Raw genomic sequence first — 21,212 nt, 5'->3', positions numbered from 1 at the left:
TTTCTCTCTAGGAATTTCAATGCGCATCTCACGTACTCGAAATCTTGCCGGATGAGTGCATCACTGCTTGTTCAACCAATGCCTACGTAAACCATACAGATACCTCAGTGACACACAGGAAAGGTTAGAACAGCCCGAAAAACTTCTTACACGCTCCATGCACTCTGTAATGTCATGCTGGACAACACACATAGTTATAAAAGCTGGGCGAAGAAAACACAGCGCCGACCAAAGTAAAATAATATTCTTGAAAAGACGTTCGGCTCCCACACGTGAGCCTTGTTCACAAACGGGAGCCTTGTTCACAAACGGCTAGGCGGGATTTCCGCCAAACTCTTGACTTCAGTTATAAAAGTTATATTTATTTCTGTATATGTCTGTGGTACACGCAGTGAACGTCGTGCTGTTTTTTAGAACTAGAAATGGCACTTCAACTCATTGTCCGAAGGCTCTATTGCGTCAAAGAGTCCTTGTAGCTTTGTTGCCTTGAAGAACATCGACAGCAGGCCAGAATAGCTTGACGCGAATGGCAGTTCATACCACAGCTATTCCCAATTGCAGTGCCCAGGTGTCGCTAAAGTTCTTTTCACCCAGTCACATCACAATCACGCTCGTGCCTTCGCGCACGCACACAAAACACGTCGACGAGACTTGCTTGAATCTGTCGAAAGTCTGTGATGGTTCACGACTGTGAAGAAGCCAGTAACTCTTCGTCCTCTCTGAAAGCAAAGCAATGTCTTGTCTTAATTTCATATCTTAAGCGCATCACCACAAGCGCGGGAGAAGTTGGAACTGTCCGGATGCATTACTCGGAGAATAAGCTGCTTGGACGCCAACGAGACGAGACTGGACATTGGGCAAGTAGGGGCCCAGGCAGAATTTTTTTTTCGGGTGCGGGGGGGGGGGGGGGGAACGGGGGGCGGCGAGGATTTGGATTTGTCATGTCTTCCCACGTTAGCTCCGCATTTCACCTCTCAATTATTCATAATGTGTTGTGTTCGCCTATGGCTGAGTTTGGAAAAGTTTATGCGCTTTATATTATGTATGGTTCAACCAACAAACTTCAGTCTACGGTCAGCGCCGTGTTGCGTCCATGTAGCCACTATGAAGTTGTACCAACTCGCCTAGTGTGCCATCTTACTGAATCCACAAACCTTTACGTATGGTTGTTCATGTGTTTGTAAATGTGCTTGTGTATATACATATGCAGTATTGAAGAATTGCCGCGGGGGGGGGGGGGGGGGGGGGGTTGACACCCCCCACCATGGCTGCGCCAATGGGAAGAAAGCAGGGAATTTATCAATTGTTTCCGTTCGGTGTAGCACGAGAGGGCTAATAACGCTTTCCCAAAACCATGTCTTACATTAGAATGACAGAGCAAGATTACTGGATGTGTTTGGGCTAGTTGCATACGTTCCGTATGCACCTTTACCGAGCAAACTAATCAAATAATGGTTCCGTACATAACCTTTTTTTAGGGTAATGTGTTAATTCACAGAGATCCCGCATTTGTATGCTCCCAATTCTGACAATATATTCAAATAACGAACACCACGATGGATCAGTATTTTCTTTCTTCTAAATTGGCAATCATATCAAGAAAATTAGAACGCTGTATTCTTGTTAATATGCAGTAGGGAGCATTGGTTGCCCCAACTACGCATAAGTGGGATGCTGTAATCATCCACGAGGCTGACGTCCCGCACTGATCTAAGAGTGCATTAGTAACTTACCTTTTCTTCAGCAGCTGCTTGTACACCACGTAAACCGAGAGAAGAACAAAACACACCACAGGAACGACAACCATCAGCGTTATCGTGGTGACGCTGAACCACGGTGGGGAAGGCTTGGCTGTAATATAATAAATAAGGCGCAGTCGGTTATTCCTCCCTAACTATACAGCGTTTTAATGTTATAAAATGATAGCAAATATTCCACAAGCTAAGGATATCACGGCGACAAATATTTAGCATGAGCTATGGTACAAATGCCATGCAAACAATCTTTACGCCATTAATTAAAAAACATCGTTTGACTCCTTAGCCTAGCAGCCAAAGCGTTTTGCAAAAAAAAAAGAAAAAAAAAATGTGGGTCTTAATTTTAATTTTCAGAAACAGAAATTTTGTGCTTGTAGTTCGCTTTCCGTATGTATTCTAGTTAATATATAATTACAAGCATAGAACTGTTCCCATAGTCCGTATAAATTGAATGCTTTCAAATCATTAAACATATAGAAAATAAATATCTTAAATGAAACGACTTTTTTTTTTTCAAGTACCCTAAAGGTCTGAGCAGGCATTGCGTAGGGGAGTTGCAATACAATAAATCAGTGAAAGTTGCAGTGCACATATTCAAACAGGTAGAACAAGAGCACAATAACAAAAAAAGTCACAGTTTCGCCGCATGAGCGAAGTAATGAATGCGATAGCAACGAAATGAAATGTTATACGAAGAAAAGCTACCGGCTCACTCCTCTAGTAAACGCGGCCGTTGCAGCTAGCGAAGTGACCTTAGTGCTTGCTATGGCTTCATTGCACTGTCACGACGAAAGCAAAGCACATACAAAACTATGAGGAGAGGAGGAAGCAATGGGCGGAAGGACGGGGTGGGGGGTTAGGCAGTTCTCAGACCTGCTCGCTACCCTGTGCTGGGTAAGGGGTAAGCGAAATAAAAGATGATATGAACTAGCTGTTAGAGACAAAGAAGAAGAAAAAAAATAGGGGGGGGGGGGAGTAGAGGAGAATGTTATATGCAACACTTCTTAAAGTCTGTCTCTAAGACCAGTTGCCGGCAAGAAACGCAGTAACGCTCTCAAAGCCTTAGGGGCTGAGGATGAGCCATTTGTCGATACCCCTCCCCCCCCACCCTTCTGGAGATAAGCGCGCGAGCACAGGCAACCACGTCCCATAATTAAAATTACGGATGCCCTCCGGCTCCTATATCCATGCGGCGCGACGAAACACGGCGGGGCAATGCCGTTCAAAGTGCTCCATTGGGCCCTGTATGCCCAGAGTTCTTCAATCATACGAGTTGCGAAACCCCCCGTAGGCTCCATGTATCAATATCACAGACGCCATTGGCCAAAAGTGTGGATGCCTGCTTCTGTGGCGCCATCTGTAGGCGCGAAAACAGCCAATAAATGGCATTCTTGTGTTTTGGCGCTCAGGCCAGCAACAGATGCCGCGTTGGTGAAGCAAGCAGTGCTTTTACGCTCGTGGCTTACATTTCGCAGGTGATACTGCGTCTATAAAACTCACCAAACTATTTGAAAGCGCTTATCCTAATTTTTCAAGCGGTAAATCGCAAGAAAATTAGCGAATACTGCAGCGACCATGACAATGTGGTGTTTTTTCTTTCAATGCCCCCAGGTGGCGCGTCTTATTTGCAAACTGACGCGCCACCTAGAGTCGGCGACCTCCGCAGATCCGTCCATTGGCAGGTCCAGGTTTCGGAACGGAGTTTCGCAACTGCTATGGTTGAAAAACTCTGCTTTGCGCCGTCTCGCAGGTGATAGTGAACAAGTGTCTGCCACGCTGAAGCACCTGCGAGATATGTTTACCCCCAATAGTAAGTGGTGTATATAAATGGCTCTCCCCGCCGAGGATGTTCACGAATTGTTATTGCGATAAAAATAGTACATGTATTCAAACAGCTAGTTCATGCTACGGAGCACATACTCAAACAGTTAGAACCAGAAGTAATATAGTAATACAAACATGTTGAAATATCAAATCTGGGCATCGTACTTACGTCCATACAAGGTCTTCACTTGTATCACAGCCGCCGGCCCTTCTTTGGTCTGGTGCGCACCATGGTTAAAGGCCGATACATATATATTGTAGATGCAGTCCGCAGATAAGTTGCCGACGGTGAGTTTCGTATCTTTCGTGATCACGCCGAAGGCCTTCGAGCTGTTGGTGAATGTGACCTTGTAGCCGTCAAGGGGTCCTCTGACTTGTTCAGGACTGTTCCAGGCTAGTCCAATGCCGAATCGGGTCACACTGGTGTTCGTTAGATTCCTCGGTATGTCGGGGGCTAGAATTGGTGGCGGTAACGGTTATTCACGGCCATTAAGTGCCATTTATGCACAGTATTAAAGGGCAGGCAAAAATAAAAGAACAATTTCTCTCGCAAAAATAAAATTTGGAGGCAATGCTAATCCTTGATCTGTGGTTGTGGCACTCGCAAGTCACCGTTCGTGTGGCATGGTTAACTGTGTTTCATGGCGCTGCCGAATTGGATCTCCATGGCCATGTATAAAGAAACACATAGTTGAGAAACACAAGAGTTGAAACACATGGTTGCGACACCAGGTGTCGCAACCATTCCAGCTGCTCACAATCTTTGAACGAACTCGATCAATTAATCTTCATTAATTATCTTCACACTCGATTGACCGTTATTAAAGTAATGTTATGCCCCGCTATCATATGTGTCTGCTCTAACTTTAAACTACAAACAGAACCATGAATTTCTATTTAAGAATACTTTTTATGAATATTCATTGGAATTAAGTGCTCGTAGCAAAACCGCCATTTGGCCTAGTTTTTTCCCTCCTTTTTCGTCGTGACACATGTGCTCTCACTAATCAGATGTGGAAAGTCATTCTATTTCTTTAGGCGAGAGAACCTGCACAACGTGCCCAACATGTAAGCTTTATATGTGTTGCCTCTTCAATAAAATTTCAGTTGCGAGTGTGCCCCTGTGTTGTCGGTCTCCTCTGTATGTCCCTGTTTTATTTTGAGCCTCCGCTTTACTCTCAAAATTAAGCGCTCGGCCGGCTATGCTTGCAAAAGAAACAAGTGTGTCACTCAGTATTCGTGCCACTAAAAACTGTGCGGTTTTTTGAATAAGCAGCACAATAGCAACTAGAGGTTTTTTTTTTTTTTACCTCCGACGTCCGTTTGGAAGTATAGCTTCTTTGGTGGGCCACAGGTATTGCTAGCTGTGCATGAAGAAACCGATGCCGTATAGGAATGCCACGTCTCGAGGCTTTCCAACCAGATGCTCGTCTTTTTAACTGTAATATTCACGGCTGTTTTCTCCAGGCGCAGAACGTAGTTCGTGACGTTGTATCGGAGATCTGTAGGTTCGGTCCAGTTTACCAACACCTCGTGCTCGAAGGTGTCCCCAAGCTCAGGTATTGGAGGTATTGGCCCTGCCACAGGAACAAATATAAAATGTATGCATAACTGACCAATAGGGTAAACTAAAGCTTCAAATATTTTTATAGGAAATGTCCTTAGCTTGCTCAACATGCACAGAATAATTTTGATGTGTTTTACTTGACTTTCCCAACCTATGCTTTTCTTATTCTGTGACCTTTTCCTCACTAATTATTAAAAGCAGTTGGGAAATTTTCGAAGCCTTATACGTTCACATTCTTGATTTTCTTTTATTTCACTCTTGCTTACGTTTCACAGATGGAGCAAGAGGGAATGGCGAAAAGGCAAACCGGTTAAGTAACCTTTGTCCCGTTTTCTGCACTGCGCACGTATTGAAAGAAAGGGGATAGTAAGAGAGAGAGAGAGAAAGAGCTAGAGAAGGCATGAGTCTTGATTATTCACAAGCATGGTTTAGTGTAGCTACAGTCAGATATTCGATAGGTCACATTCAAGAGCTCATATGATTTTCTAAGCTGATGAGGCGTGAGGCCGGGCGACCAAGATCTTTTATTCCATGAAAAGACGGCCATCAAGTGTGCTCAGCGCCCAGTGGACAGTCCGGCGCTATTTGTCAAAGTGGATACAGGGACACTGGAGTTGACATATGCTCTCCTCACATTTGCACGCAGTGCACACTAATGAATGAGCCGTTCGAATGTGATAACTGTATCAGTTTGCCAAAGTACCCGAACCTAAGTGGCCGTGCTTGAATTTACACAAAAATGATCGCAGACGGTAAGCTTCTTGCGTCTACAATCTCTATGTTCAACATATGAGTTGACATACTATAACAATAGGGAACACGCGAATTAACACTTGTATTCTCAATACGTGCTTTAAAAGGGCATGAATCTAAGTTCTATACATTAATGGCAAATCGCGGGTCAAAAAATAAAGGGAAGTGCTGCCGATAGATATTCTAGATAACTTAGATAAGTGTAGCATACATTACCACGCCAAAACAAATCTTGATGGGGACAGCATGGGGTGATGGATGGCGGCACCATCATGATTGCACTGCTCCTTGTAATAACAACTGATAAGATCACAGTTACTGAAGAAATGGTAGATATATCTACAGACGTAGCCATAAAAAGTACACTAGCCATATTTCACGGGTTGTCTTGTACGACTCACCTTTTCCAAGGCTCTGAAACTGGACACTTGCTGCGGGACCAGCCTGCTTGAGTCCGTAGGGATTCATGATGTTGTAGGCCTGGACATCAACTTTGTATTCCGTGTACTGCTCGATGGTCTTTTGTACGAGTTCAGTTGCATTGCCAGGTACTTCGGTGATGAGCACTTTTTTCGTCTCGAGGTTGCCAGTGGTTACGATGTATCCATCCAGAGGTCCATTTGGAACGTCGGGCCGCTGCCAGCTGTATACGACTTCTCCTGGCACCGTTTGGTTCACGGTAAGGTTTCTTACGGCAGAAGGCGCTGTCGCGTAAAAACGAGAAAAGATACTTAAGGTTACAAAGAGAAATGTTTCAACATATTGCAGTACTTCATACATACATACATACATACATACATACATACATACATACATACATACATACATACATACATACATACATACATACATACATACATACATACATACATACATACATACATACATACATACATACATACATACATACATACATACATACATACATACATACATACATACATACATACAACGCTTCCTTTATAGAATTCGCTAAGCCTGTTCATAATGGTGTAATAGTAGCGCAAAAAAAGACTAAGACAAGAAAGTGAACACCACAAGCGCTTACTCACAACTGAAAGCTTTATTGCTTGAACAGAAAATATATCTAAACTTGACACACGACTAATTCCCGCGCATGCGCCTCGTGGGCAAGGCAAAAGGCAAAAACCAGAACAAAAACACACCGCCTTCAACCCTCCGCCCCCCCCCCCCCCCCCCGACAGGCTACCCCCTTTCCTTGAGTAGCATCACTTCCCTCTCCGATGTGGCTAAAGAAGGATGACTAACGCACGTAGATGCCCTCGTGCTAATATGAAAAGCTTCAGCAAGTTCTCGTGTCGTGCGATCGTGGTGTTTAAACAAGATCTCCGTCGCGGGGAATTGCGCTTCGCACCGGCACTCAGCGCAGTGCATGGCCAAGTTCGTTAGGGGTCTCCCCCGCACGGAAGACTGATGCTCTCTTAGACGTATGTTGAAACATCGGCCTGTCTGGCCGACGTAGACACGACCACACGACAGAGGGATGCAATAGACGACGTTGGCCCTGCACGACACAAACCTAACTTTGTGGTTAATAGAGCAACCGCGCATCCCGACGTTGTCACGCCTGTTGCCGACCATTGAACATAGTCTGCCTAGCTTGTTACTAGCAGGGAAAACCACCTTCAGCCCAAATCGTTGGGCTGTCTTCTTAAGCCGATGTGAGAGCCTCGTGTACGTATGGCATAACAGCCATTTTATCATTTTGATCCGTGTTCTGGCCGCGTGCATCGATACCTTTTATCTGTTTGATGAGGCGCTGGCAGGTGATTTGTATTACCGATATAGGAAAGGCTGCGTTCTTTAGACGATCCACCTGCTCCTGAAAGCTGCGAAGAGCGAAATGCGTACACGGTCTGTTGACAGCGGATTTCAGACACGACATAGCAATGCCGTCCTTCACCAGCTTAGAGTGGTAGGAACGGTAGCTGAAGGGCGGTTTTGTAGACCGGGGTGCATACGTCCAGCAGACGCGCTGTGAAGAAAAATGCAGAAAAATAACTATAAAACAGTTACTTACAGCCAACTTTGGTATCCGCTCTCACTTCAGCACCCGTATCGCAACGTCCGCTGCAGTTCTTTTCAGTTTCTACGTACTGCGGTGCATTGTTTACGCCCTGAATATTTATAGCGATGGGCGCATCTTTATCAACGCTTTCGTATATTGGTTCGGTGCTCTGAATCGCAGAATTGTGCATGGCGAGGTGGTCCAATTCATCCCCGCAATTCGAAACTGAAGAGTCATCCTTGAAAGACAGCTGTGCAGACGGCTCATACTGCTCGCCAGAGCTGAAGGTTAGCTTGTTTCCTGCGAAAAAAAAAAAAAGAGATTATCTGTTGTTTTTTTTATTTTACAGCGAAGGTGTGTATAGCTGTCAGATTTTAAGATGTCGCGGTCTGTGAGTGCGCAGAAAGTGTAATGAACAAATGCTAGTGCAAGCTGCCTCGAAGGGTCTCCGCGCTGTTTCTCTGCAGGTTTTGTCAATGCATATAACTACAGACGATGCCCGCCGCAGCATGAATCGCTACCCATAATATCCTTTGGGGGCTCTTAATGTCCTTTAAGCTAACGTGACCAAACGAAAAGATCCAAGCACGCATCTCTTAAACATGGTGATAGAGAAAAAGGCTACAACAGAAGACACTTCTACAGATTCCAGCTCGTAATAAACACCGGGGCCGCATGCTGCCGAAATGGCCACGGGCTTTCAGAAAGTCGTGGTCTCCATCCGCAATCGCGTTGTTGGTACGTAATAAGGTACGGATGTTCAATTTACGTTTCGTATTGAGGCACGAGGGTCTTGAACCGGGTTCACATTGTGAATGAAGTCGCAAATGACGAAAGATCCGGTTTTTGCACTGCTCTTATGCAAAATAATTAGTGGGTTTACGTATTCCTCAAGAAAATGAAAGTGCATTGAGGTAACAGACATTTATTTATCGTTTTCTAGATACTTTCGGTAATTCGGCCTTCGAATAATTCGGGCAGTTTTTCCGGTCCCCTGAAATTCGCATTGACGAGCTTTTACTCTATACAATTTACACCATAAAAAGCAGCCTCAACGGATGCTTATCTTTTCTCTCATACTATCAATGTAAATTCCTGTGACACCACACTACTGACTGTCTCAAGAACTTGATGTTCACGGAATGCATTAATCTATATTTATTGCAGGTATCCTCAATGTGTGGTTGTACGAAATATCGGTTGTTCATGCCCAGAATTATCACGTTTCTGCGTCAAGACGTCACCCATCTTGAAATAAAGTTTTCCCCCCCAAGTATTTTGAAACGTCACTGCTGGAATTGAAGTATGTTCGCTCGCAAGCTGCAGCGAAAATGAAGGTTATTTCTTCTAGAAAAGAAAACATGGGTACTCAGAAATAAATAAAGTTAAATCAGTTACCTGAAGGGCTTTCCCGGAGTCCATATACTGCCTGGTCACTCTAAAGTACAGGAATAAAAGGAAACATCGAGTGAGTATTGTGAGGATCGCGTAACACAAAACGCATGGCGCCACAGAGGGAGCGGTCACCGGTTCGAATGCCCGGTCCCACTAGAACCGAAGATTTTCTTATTATTTCTTTATGTGCATCAACCTCGAATTTTCGCTCACGGACAAGGATGAATTTTCGCTCATAACTAAAGACGCCGACACCGACACTGGAATTTCTGCGAAGCGAGCTCTTTAACGCTGTCGTGTTAATGCATGCTAAACACTCTCTTGATCACCCCCCCCCCCTGTATACGCCCACGTGCGCACGCCTGCGCATACACACACACGATGGATCCCAACTACACGTCGCTCAAAGCACTTGGTTTGGTATTATTTCGGGACCTTGTTTGCTCTTTTTTTTTAATTCTACCGATTCATACGGGGCAGAATGTTGAGTTTAAATGTTTGCTTCAGAGCAGGCAGTCTTGATGTGCTTAGGGAAGTTGCCGCGCGCTTAGTGTCAATGCTTCTTCTTACTGACACGAACCTGTACTACTGTTATAATTAAGAATTCGAGCATGCGGCTACTATATAACTGGCAGGTTATATACAGTCTTGTCGTAAGCAGCCATAAAATTAAGACATTGTACACAGCCGTACGATTTCTTAATGCGCTGGCATTCCGCATAGGGTATGGGAAGCACTGTGTGCAATACGCTTTTTTTTTCTAAGCTGGATATGGTGACAACCTGACATCATTATGAAAGCCAACGCGTCGAATACCAAATATCTACATGATTAAATTGTTTACACGGTCTCATAGATACCAATTACATGTCTTCTAATACCATCCTAACGCACCATGATAATGAGTATGCTTAATAAGGTCTCCCGGAGAGTCAGGGACCAAAGACAGGTCAGTGGGAGAACAACGTCCTCGCTTCATTTTCATTCTTTCATCCGTTGTGCAGGATGTTTTCTTCTGCAGAGTCGACCAAAGACAGGGGCAAGATTTCATACCCGCCCCCACCCTATCTTTAGTAGACTCCAAAAGACAACATGCGGCACAATGGATCAAACAGTGAGAACGAGGCGATGATGTGCTTCATCAAAATAACCTGCCTTTGGTCCCTGGCTTTCTGGGAGTAAAGATGGGACGCAAAAAGTTCTTGGAATGTAACATCAGGGGCCTTCTGCAGCCATGACTGTCAAGAACCTGCGTGGTCATAACCGTACTCTTTAAACAATGGCGGGAGAGGTCCAAATGAGTAACAGTACGAAGCAGACATTGCCCTCCCCCCGCTATGTGAATGAGGGGGGGGCACCTTCCACCCCCCCCCCCCGGTGCGCACGCCTGTGCTCATACAGCAAAAGAGTAATTTAATTACTACTGCCCAGTCTGGCGACAACGTTTATTTGCGCTGAGAATAACCCGAACACCGCCTCCATTTGCATGATATGAGCTGCATAAGGCGGAAGTACGCTCTCGGACGAGCTGTAATAACTACAAGGAATGGACCGGACAGAACAACCGCTGTAAAGTAATCCCTGACCGTATACAAGGCCGTCGTTATCTTCCGTGCGAGAGGAGTGTGCCAGCAGGCGTCCATTAGGGCATCCGATCTCTGCGAGGCGGTGGGTGCGAGGTAAGTGTGAACTTCACACGCATCGTTTGTGGGACTTCGCATGTTTACCTGTGACGAACTCGCACAGTGATGGCAACAGGTTGCGAAAAATATCAGAAGTTCTTTACGAGTTTTAAGAGATCTCGCTGTTCAATCAAGCACCGTCGAATTGCTGGCGACCCCTCGCGACATTATGAGTAGATGAACACCAGAGCTATGTAATGCAAGTTCTTCGAGGCCGTCAATGCATTCCCCTGTGGCCTCCAGAATATCACTTGACGATATCATGCATGGACGGCCAAGTTTTCTGTTAGCTTCCACTTTGGCTAACATTGCTTCTTGTACCATTATAATGGTACCTCTCATGACATGGCCAAACTAAGACAGCGCTGGTTTCATCACTCTTGCTTCGAAAGAACGCTCAGGATTGGTGTCTCATGGCCGAGCTATCCGTTCTTTTGGTAGTCCATCACACCCTAAGCACTCTAGGCCAGCAACACAACTCGAAATGATCTTTCTTTCATATTTACGACTATACATTACCGCAGGAGACCCCCACAAATTAAAGCGGAAGAGGTAAGGACATTTACCAGATCTATTTTTGTTTTGAGGCTGACATCTTTAACCTTTTTATGTTCACACATTACCATCTTCGCTAATACTATTCTTCATTGAGTTTTTCCTGTTTTTCTTTTTTATAGAGCCACCCTCAACGTTATGTTTATTGACAGCATATGACTTCGCGGTTGACAACAATGGGTAAAACTAAATGCGTAAGATTGTTAGGCTACAGAACGATGCCGATGTGCAGGTGGCAGAGATAGATGTAAATTGACTTATTGTATAAGTCTCTATAGAAGCATTTTGTCTAACAAAGAAGGGTTCTAAAACAATCAAAAGCTTTTTCGCGAGGAATGTCTGAGAAAGCATTCATAATTGTTTTTTCTAGAAAGTGGTCCTAGCTTTTCAATGTGTGCCGCGACAGCCACGGATATTTTAAGACAATCAGCCGGCGTAGCTTGAAATGAATGTCCACATATATTCACTACTCTGCAGTTCCTGTTCAGAGGGAGCTGCTTACTGTGCTTTCCGCCCTAAGAAGTTACATTGGGACAATAGCGGATTGCAGATCTGAAGCGTGTGTCATGATAACTTTAGTGAAGTTTTATTTGCACAGTTAGAGTCGCCTGTAGTGTAAGCTTAGCACTGCCGTAGTTGTAGTTTATAACTCTTTTTGAAAGGAATCTTGAAACCATAAAAGCGTTGACATCGTGGTCATGTGCTGTGCAGTAATAGTCTGGAATATTCGGCTACGTAGATTTAGTATAAAATGAAGGATTTTTGCGACGCCACATTAGCAAGCGTAGATGCAACAACTATCGAGTCAGAAAGTTCAAATATGCATATATAATTGCATAACAAAAGGCAGAAGTTCAGGGTAAGATAGAGCCTTGAAGAGATGAAAAAGTTCGTGAGCATGAGACGCCGCTAACGCTGTCGCTAAAATGTCCGCTTAAGGGGCCATTTGACAGAAGGCCTTTCTCAGATCTCATATATGGTCATTTCTGAGCGGGATATGACGCTAGGGTTCGAGAAACATACCGATAGTGATGCCGAGGATGACTAAAGTCTAGAAATCTGGACGCAGATTCTAAAATATAGTTCTTGTTTTTCGGCTGTTTTTTAACACATGGGGATCGCATAGGGTGCCTTATGAAAAAAAATTTAAAAAAAAAGGCTTGAGTTCAGTCACGTCTGTGCAGGTCATGAGCGCAACGCATTTATTACGACAAAAAACAATGTGGGACGAAGGCAGGAATGTGCGGGCCGGGACGCTAGCGAGCGGTCCGCGGGCCGCATGCGGCACGCATGCCGCGTGTTTAGGACGTTGCACTATGCACTAAAAAAAAAAAAAACATTCAGGGACGGGCGATATGACGGAGGTGGTTGATCTGATCGGTCACTTCGGACCCTGGCAAGCCTGTTTCGTGGCCTTCGTCACCTACCGCGGCATACTGACGGGCTTCAACAACCTGGCGTTCGTGTTTCTAGCCACCGACAACGAGCACTGGTGCTCGCGCCCGACGCTACCGGATGGCCTGCTGGCGAACATCAGCGACAGTGAATGGAAGGAACGATTCATTCCGTACAACAACAACGATTCCGAGTCATACAGTCAGTGTTCCATGTACGGCTTACTGCAGAATTCCACGACCGGAGAAATCGTGCCGGACTACACTTCGCTAAAGAGCTGCGAGGCGTGGACGTACGACGAGCACGTGTTTGGACACACGGCGACGGATGAGGTAGGAATCAGAATTACCAGGTGCGGCCGAATGAACAAGCAAATAATCATCCCATAATAAGCCCAGAGAAAACGGCGCGGGTTTTGCGAAGAAGCCCAAAGAAGCGAAGTTTAATAAATGTTGGCATTTTTAACGCGATAGCGTTAAAGAGCTCGTATCGCAGAAATTCCGCCGTCGGCGTCGGGGCCGTTTGTTGTGGGCGAAAAATCATCATCTTGTCCGTGAGCGAAAAATGGAAAAAGCTGCAAATAAAATAAATAATAAAAATGCTGCGTCCGAGTGAGAATCGAACCCAGGCCGTCTGCGTGGCAAGCAGGTGTTCTACCACACAGCCACGCCTCTGCTTGGAGCTGCACTGAAAGTAACTTTCATGCTTCCCAAAAATACGCGTCCTGTATACAGGTGTCACAGTACGAGATGTAATAGCGCAGTAATATTGCGTGGTACAAGCGTACATTGCCATCGGGCGTCACACCATGTTAATATCATAACGACTTGGTGGTTTAAAGACAGCCACCCATTACAAAAGGCACACACATTACTGCGCGTATTCCCTTAGGACCACGTAGTGGGTGCATCGCAACTTCGAAAAAGTTTCTCGCGCATAATTGCTCCTGGTTTAAAGCATGCTAACCATTACACAAGGCACACACCTTAGTGCGGGCATTCTGTTAAACACTCGTAGTGTTCGAACTGCGCACTAGGAACAGAATATCGCTATCGCGTTCAACTCCTAAAGGCGCAGCTTAGGCGTTCCCCAATTTTTTAAAATCTCTCTTAACTATAATGAAAAGGCCGCTCGACGACGAAGGGAAAGTTCAAAAATAACCTTAATACTTTCTTACTGCGAAATTATGCGCGACTATGAACAAAAACAGATAATCACTTTTTAGCATAGTCTCCTATATGGCACGTTTGCCAGTGCATGAAAAAAACGGTACTTGAGTACCCCGAGCATGTTAGACGTCAACGCTCAACTACACAAAGTGATGGGCGAGAAAGCGCGACAAGTGACTGGAAAATTCTACAAGCAACTCGGTGTAAAAAAGAAGCCCGAATACGCTTATTATAAGTGGAATGGCAACAATGGGTGAGATAATTATGTAATTGTGTTACCTTAAAAACGAAAAGTTTCGCAGAATTGCCGACTGCAGCGAATGCCTGTATCGCGTGCGTGATTCTTACGTGTAGTCGACCGTCAGAGTACATGTGTAGGAGAGGACGTTGGTAACAGCGGTTGTGTAGTGGTTAGGGTGCTCGGCTGCTGACATGAAAGCCGAGAGTTCGATCCCTGTCACGGCGCTCGCATTTCGACGCATACTTTTATAACAGAAGCGCAAAAATGACAAGGACAAGAAAGTGCACAACACGAGCGCTTACTTACAACTGGAAGCGTTGTCGCATGAAAAGAAGATATATACCTCAACTCGGCTTAACACCCGCGTATTCGCACCGTTGACAAAGAAAAAACAAAAACCAAAAGAGCACAGAAGCTGAGCACAAAAGCGGAATTTTGTGCTTCTGCTATACAATATATGATTCAGTACCAGCTAGTTCGCCTTTCTCTTTTGCTGAATTGCTAGATTTAGGTGCACTTCGATTTAGGTGCACATTAAAGAACCCCCGGTGGTCGACATTTCCGGAGCTCTCCGCTACGGTCTTCTTCATAATCATATCGGGGGTTTGCCACGTAAAACCCATGAAAATGTTGTTTTACAGGAAAGTACAGAGGCAATGAGGTGTGAAGCGGCAGTTACCCAAGACCGTGCACTTAGGGTAGCGAGCTAATTTTGATAGATATAAACTACGACCAAGAACCTCTTCCTTCAGGATTGCCTGCGCAGTGATTAGTGCGCATGATTATAATGAATAAATGTCTTTGAAGATTTCGCGTTTCATGGTTGAACGACTTTGTCGAAACTGCTAGAGTTTTTGGGACGTTAAACCCCGGATATTATTATTAAAACTGCTAGAGGGGAGCAGATAAACTTTTCTTACGGATACAATAGACTATTTTACAGATGGGTTTCGGTGCCGTCATATTTGGCTGTTGACCTTGCCGTGTTGTATCTTTAACAACTGAACGAACAGTGCTACGATGGACATATATATATATATATATATATATATATATATATATATATATATAATATATATATATATATATATATATATATATATATATATAATATATATATATATATATATAGGTTGGTGCATTCGACGTTTCCTGACCTTATCAATTCACGTCGCGATATGCAAATATTTTAAGAAAAGATTCGTTCAACAGCTCAAAGTGGCGGCGCCCATATGACACGTAATATCGTCTATATCGAGTTATTAACGCGAGAGCGTTAAAAAGCTTCTTTTGCAGAAATTCCGGTGTCGGCGTCGTTGGTTGTGAGCCAAAAATAATCATCTTGTCCGTTACCGAAAAATTGAGAAATATGCAAATAAAAATAAATAATAAAAAGTATTTTTTTTCGAGTGAAAATCGAACCCAGGCCGTCTGCGTGGCAAGCAGGTGTTCTACCACAAAGCCACGTCATTCCTTGAAACTGCTTCGGAAAAAAAAAATCGGCAGATCCCACGCACTATGGGAATCGTTGTAATGCGAAGCAGCCAGCAAGGAGTTGCATACATCGCCTTGTTTGTCTTTGAGCCAAATGAAATCATTCATGCCATGGCATCTAGTCCACCATATATCGCATGTTTGCCATGCACGCATGCATGCACAATCTAGTGTACACCATGTCAATGAAACGCATATTCTGGTATATAAATGCATGACCTGTCGTTTATGTTCATCACACACTCGTGTCATGCCATACCGATTTTGGTATATATCACGTTAACAAAGCGGCCGGAAGCGCACCATGACAGTGGCATGTAAATCATACAGTACATGACATGCATAACATGATTCGCATGTTAAGACCTCTCATTTATGTTCGTCATACAGTCACATCGCGCAATACCAATTTTGGTGTATATCAAAGGAGCGAAATGGCCGCGAGTGCACCATGCGTAGAGCATGTAAATCATGCCATACATGACATAAATGTTATGGTTTTTCATGTTACCACCTGTCACTAATGTTCATCATACAGTCACATCGCGCAATACGAGTTTTGGTGTATATCAAGCTATCGAAAGGGCCGCGAATGCACCATGAGCGTTGCATGTAAGTCATGACATACATGGCATGCATGTCATAGTTTTCATGTTACCACCTGGTATTCATGTTCTTCATACAGTCACATCGCGCAATACCAATTTTGGTGCATATCAATCTAGCGAAATTACCACGAGTGCGCCATGAGCATGACATGTAAATCATGTCGTGCATGTCATGCATGTCATGATTTTCATGTTACCACGTCTCATTCACCGTCGTCGTACAGTCGCTTCGCGCAATAGCAATCTTGGTGTACATCGAGCTAGCGAAGCGGCCGCGAATGCATCATGAGCGTGGCAATTAAATCATGACATACATGACATGCATGTCATGGTTTTCATCTTACCAACTGTTATTCATGTTCTTCACACAGTCACATCGCGCAATACCAATTTTGGTGTATATCAATCTACTGAAACTGCCGCTAGCGCATCATGAGCGTGGCATGTAAATCAGGTCGTACATGACTTGCATGTCATGATTTTTATGTTACCACGTCTCACTTACGTTCGTCATACAGTCGTGTTGCGTAACACCAATTTTGGTGTATAACACGCAAGCGAAACGGACGCAAATGCACCATGAGCGTGGCATGTAAATCATGACATACATGTCATGGATGTCATGGTTTTCGTGCTACCATCTGTTGTTCATGTTCTTCATAAAGTCACATCGCACAATACCAATTTTGGTGTATATCAATCTAGCGAAACGGCGGCGAGTGCGCCATGAGCGTGGCATGTAAATCATGTCATACATGACATGCATATCATGATTTTCATGTTACCACGTGTCAGTTATGTTCGTCATACAGAAATATCTCGTCATACCAGTTTTCGTATGTATCCCTTCGTTTAAACGGCCGCGAGCGCCCCGAGACCATGTCATGTAAATCATGCTGCACATGACATGCGCGTCATGATTTGCATGTTAGGACCTGTCATTATGTTCGTCATGAACTCTTGTCACGCCGTACCATTTTTGGTATATATGAAATTAACGGAACGGCCGCAAGAGCCCAAAGGCCGTGGAATGTAAATCATGCTGTTCATGACATGCGTGTCATGATTTTCATGATATGACCTGTCATTTATGTTCGTGATAAGGCCATGTTATGACACACCAATTTTGGTATACATCCGAGTAACGGAACGGCGAGGGAGCCCAAAGGTCGTGGAATGTAAATCACGCTGTTCATGACATGCGTGTCATGATTTTCATGATATGGCCTGTCATTTATGTTCGTGATAAGGCCATGTTATGACACACCAATTTTGGTATACATCCGATGAACGGAACGGCCAGTTAGCCCAAAGGCCGTGGAATGTAAATCATGCTGTTCATGACATGCGTGTCATGTTTTTCATGATATGACCTGTCATTTATGTTCCTAATAAGGCCATGTTATGACACACCAATTTTGGTATACATCCGATTAACGAAACGGCCAGGAGAGCACAAAGTCGTAGGCGGCTAGATAGATAGATAGATAGATAGATAGATAGATAGATAGATAGATAGATAGATAGATAGATAGATAGATAGATAGATAGATAGATAGATAGATACGCTCAAAGTCGCAGAAGTTCGCTAAGAAATGCTTCGCATTTAAAACACTATGTGAATGTCATGTAGTGGAAGGAGTCTCCTTAACGCATGCAATATTGTCTGGCAGAAGCGTAGAATCGCGCCAGGCGTCAAAGCATGTGGACTGCGCAATGAATGGGTGTTTTCAAGGCCCACCCGTTACAAAGCGCTCAGACATATTTAATCGTTAGCTGCCAAAACATCAACAAAGCGAGCAGCTGCGTAGGTTCGCGTGTTGCCTTACGGACGCGTAGTGGGCCCTTCGTTGATTTGCAAAAGGAAGACTTATGGCGTAGTGGGCACTTAACTACTGTGCTTGCAGTCAGCGTTCTAGGATAGTTTTAAACACACACTCGTTCGTTTGCTTCCGGAACGGTTGAGGCATGCACCGAAAGAAAGAGAGAGACGATAAAAAATAGCGTGTTCAATGTCAAAAACATTGCATTATGATAGCCAGCGTCATCAGAGATTGCGTGTGCTAAGAGTTATATGTTGCTGACAATCTCAGCACGCGCGTGAGATGAAAGTACAGTGGGAGAAAGAGAGAGACAAAGAGAGGTGATAAGATATAATGGAGTTAAATATAAAAAACATCTTGCATTCACATAGCCAGCGTGGTCAATGATTATGGGTGGGTGCTAAGAGTTATATGTTGCTGGCAATCTCAGCATACGTGCGAGATAAAAGTATAATAAGAGAGAGATGATAAAGAATAACGTGTTCAATGTCAAAAGCATCCCATTATGACAGCCAGCGTCTTAAGAGATTGCGTGTGCTAAGGTCGAGATATACGTTGTTGACAATCTCAGTTCACGTGCGAGATAAAAGTGTAGTTGAGAAAGAGAGAGAGACGATAAGATATAATGGAGTTAAATATAAAAGGATTACACCATTTCCCGCTAAAGGGGACCATGAGGCGATGCGAAGCCGGAGCACTTGCACGATCGCGTTCCGTTGGCGTTCTTTGGGCATGCTACCGACCTCGCGTCGTGGAACGCGAAGAGGAACGCTACGCGCGTCTTGTCTTCTCTCTAGCCTGGCCGTTAATTCTCACAGGGCGAGGGGGAACGCGGTCGGCAGGCGGGTGAGAGGGCGGCAGCGTAGGAGAGGAGAGAGAGGGGGGGAAGGGACGCGCATGCGCTGGTGCTCATCGCGGCGTTGCGCTGGAGAGAATTTCGACATGTCTAGCCCGCGTTTCAGAGGATTAGTGGAAAGGGGGAGGGGAAATGGGAAATGGAGAGGGGGATGTGAGATAGAAAGTGGAGAGGGGGAAGGGGAGAGGGCGAGAGGAGAGAGGGAGGGGAGAGGGTATGCGCATGCGCAGTAAGGGTGGTCACGCCGCACACCACCACCACCACACCGGATTGAACTCCGCCATAAGATACTTCGCATCTAAAAATCTTGCGAATAATCTGTGGCACATACCAGCATACAGTGGGCCGTGGTATGCGGGCATGTGCCGCACGCGACAGGCTAGACTTATCGGGTCCGTCATGGGAGCTGGGTGCGCGTTTTATCGCGTTTTGCTGGAGCCAATAAAAGTTTATACACTCACTCACTCACTCACTCACTCACTCACTCACTCACTCACTCACTCACTCACTCACTCACTCACTCACTCACACGTGAGTGGGGGAAGGGTTTAATGACGTGTGCGAAAAGCTTTTCATTTTATTCGCATTATTACCTGGCAGTCACGTGCGCCATACGCTCGTACCCTCCTATGCCAATTTTGGCATATTCCGAGAAGGTGGCCGCAACAGCATCCACAGGTGGGCGGCTACATAGATAGATAGATAGATAGATAGATAGATAGATAGATAGATAGATAGATAGATAGATAGATAGATAGATAGATAGATAGATAGATAGATAGATAGATAGATAGATAGATAGATAGATAGATAGATAGATAGATAGATAGATAGATAGATAGATAGATAGATAGATAGATAGATAGATAGATAGATAGATAGATAGATAGATAGATAGATAGATAGATAGATAGATAGAAGCGGTGAGACTGCCATTTGTTCGCTAAGAAATGCTACATATTTAAAATGGCCAGTGCTGTCGTCCTGTACATTTATTGTCTTCGTACTTCGCAATCAAATTTTCCAAGCATTTTAGGGAATGGCTGAGTGGGAATGTTCGTACTGTTGGATCTTAGATCCACGGGGAGACAGTCGACAAGAGGAATACTAAAATGCGTCCGGTAAGAAAGCTCTTTTCTGTCACTCCTCAAGCTTCTATTAGTCAGTCGTCGTGCTTTGGGCGTAACATAAAAAATCATAAAATGTCGGCAGTAGTCCTTCACTATATACATGGATATTTTTTTGGTTTCAGTGGAACCTCGTATGCGAAAATACGTGGAAGAAGTCCCTGATGCAAAGCACTTACATGGCTTGCATGATGTTGGCAGTACTCCTCATTGGTAACGTATCAGACAGGTTTGTGCATTTTTTCCCTATTAATTTGTAACGAACTTAGTTGGATACAACACGCTCTGCTGCTTCGAGACTATGATCTCATTTTTTTAGGTATTCTAGAGTATGTTCTCAAGTGTTTATGTAGTGTAGAAAGTAGGAGTTCGGCGCAATGCCATGAGATAGGACAAGGACATCGTTAAAGTGTTAATGAAGCTATCTGCCAAGTAATCATCGAATCACCTCGGTATTAGAATTTATTAAGTTCTCAGTGGCTTCCCAAGTGGTACGTTAACCCCTCCCCATTCCTCGCGTTCCTTTATGCTCCTTCAAAACGGGCTGGGCGCATCCTCTCTGCTTGAGTAGCAATCGACGGCAGGCCTCGCACATTGGGAGATGTTATCGCATGCACCCTCCTTGCAGCGGAACACCCCCGCTTGCTCAATATCAGTCGCGGGTAAAACATACGATGCGCGGGAGATATTATCTATTTGGACTTTATACGGAACATGACGGCGATGGCGACGCTGACGGCAAAAACCCATTGACAGTGTTCATTTATTTGCAATGAAATTGCGAATTCGCGCTCCGTTTATAAGCTCCTTTTACCACAGGCTAATGCAAGATTTGGTTGAGATGCTGATAGCAGCGTTTCTTACCAGCCGGATGTGCTTCGGCACCAAGCCCGAAGGGTGGTTTGAGATGGTATCCAAGTGAGTCCTATTTTAGGTG

At 44.5% G+C, this 21,212-nt stretch overlaps 2 protein-coding genes across 2 annotated transcripts in view; one reads left to right on the top strand and one right to left on the bottom strand.

Annotated features, from left to right (window-relative positions):
* Window positions 1-371: 371 nt before the first annotated feature.
* The window catches only part of LOC125759720 (netrin receptor DCC-like), a 47,380-nt gene continuing 26,539 nt past the window's right edge, over window positions 372-21,212 (bottom strand). The window contains exons 2-8 of the mRNA XM_049418792.1: window positions 9,329-9,368; window positions 7,943-8,230; window positions 6,303-6,605; window positions 4,892-5,158; window positions 3,751-4,035; window positions 1,734-1,851; window positions 372-719 (exon numbers count right to left, since the gene is read on the bottom strand). Of these exons, the coding sequence (XP_049274749.1) occupies window positions 683-719; window positions 1,734-1,851; window positions 3,751-4,035; window positions 4,892-5,158; window positions 6,303-6,605; window positions 7,943-8,230; window positions 9,329-9,368 (1,338 nt within the window). The 3' untranslated portion in view covers window positions 372-682. The remainder of the gene's footprint in view (window positions 720-1,733; window positions 1,852-3,750; window positions 4,036-4,891; window positions 5,159-6,302; window positions 6,606-7,942; window positions 8,231-9,328; window positions 9,369-21,212) is intronic.
* LOC119401573 (organic cation transporter protein) overlaps window positions 10,948-21,212 on the top strand; it is a 31,341-nt gene continuing 21,076 nt past the window's right edge. Inside the window, exons 1-3 of the mRNA XM_037668474.2 lie at window positions 10,948-11,004; window positions 12,907-13,289; window positions 20,401-20,504. Coding sequence (XP_037524402.1) covers window positions 12,918-13,289; window positions 20,401-20,504 — 476 coding nt within the window. The 5' untranslated portion in view covers window positions 10,948-11,004; window positions 12,907-12,917. The remainder of the gene's footprint in view (window positions 11,005-12,906; window positions 13,290-20,400; window positions 20,505-21,212) is intronic.

The sequence above is a fragment of the Rhipicephalus sanguineus genome, chromosome 8, assembly GCF_013339695.2.
Source record: "Rhipicephalus sanguineus isolate Rsan-2018 chromosome 8, BIME_Rsan_1.4, whole genome shotgun sequence".
In the NCBI taxonomy this organism is placed as follows: Eukaryota; Metazoa; Arthropoda; class Arachnida; order Ixodida; family Ixodidae; genus Rhipicephalus; species Rhipicephalus sanguineus.
The sequence above is the reverse complement of the archived record's forward strand: the minus strand, read 5'-3'. Positions and strand labels throughout refer to the sequence as shown.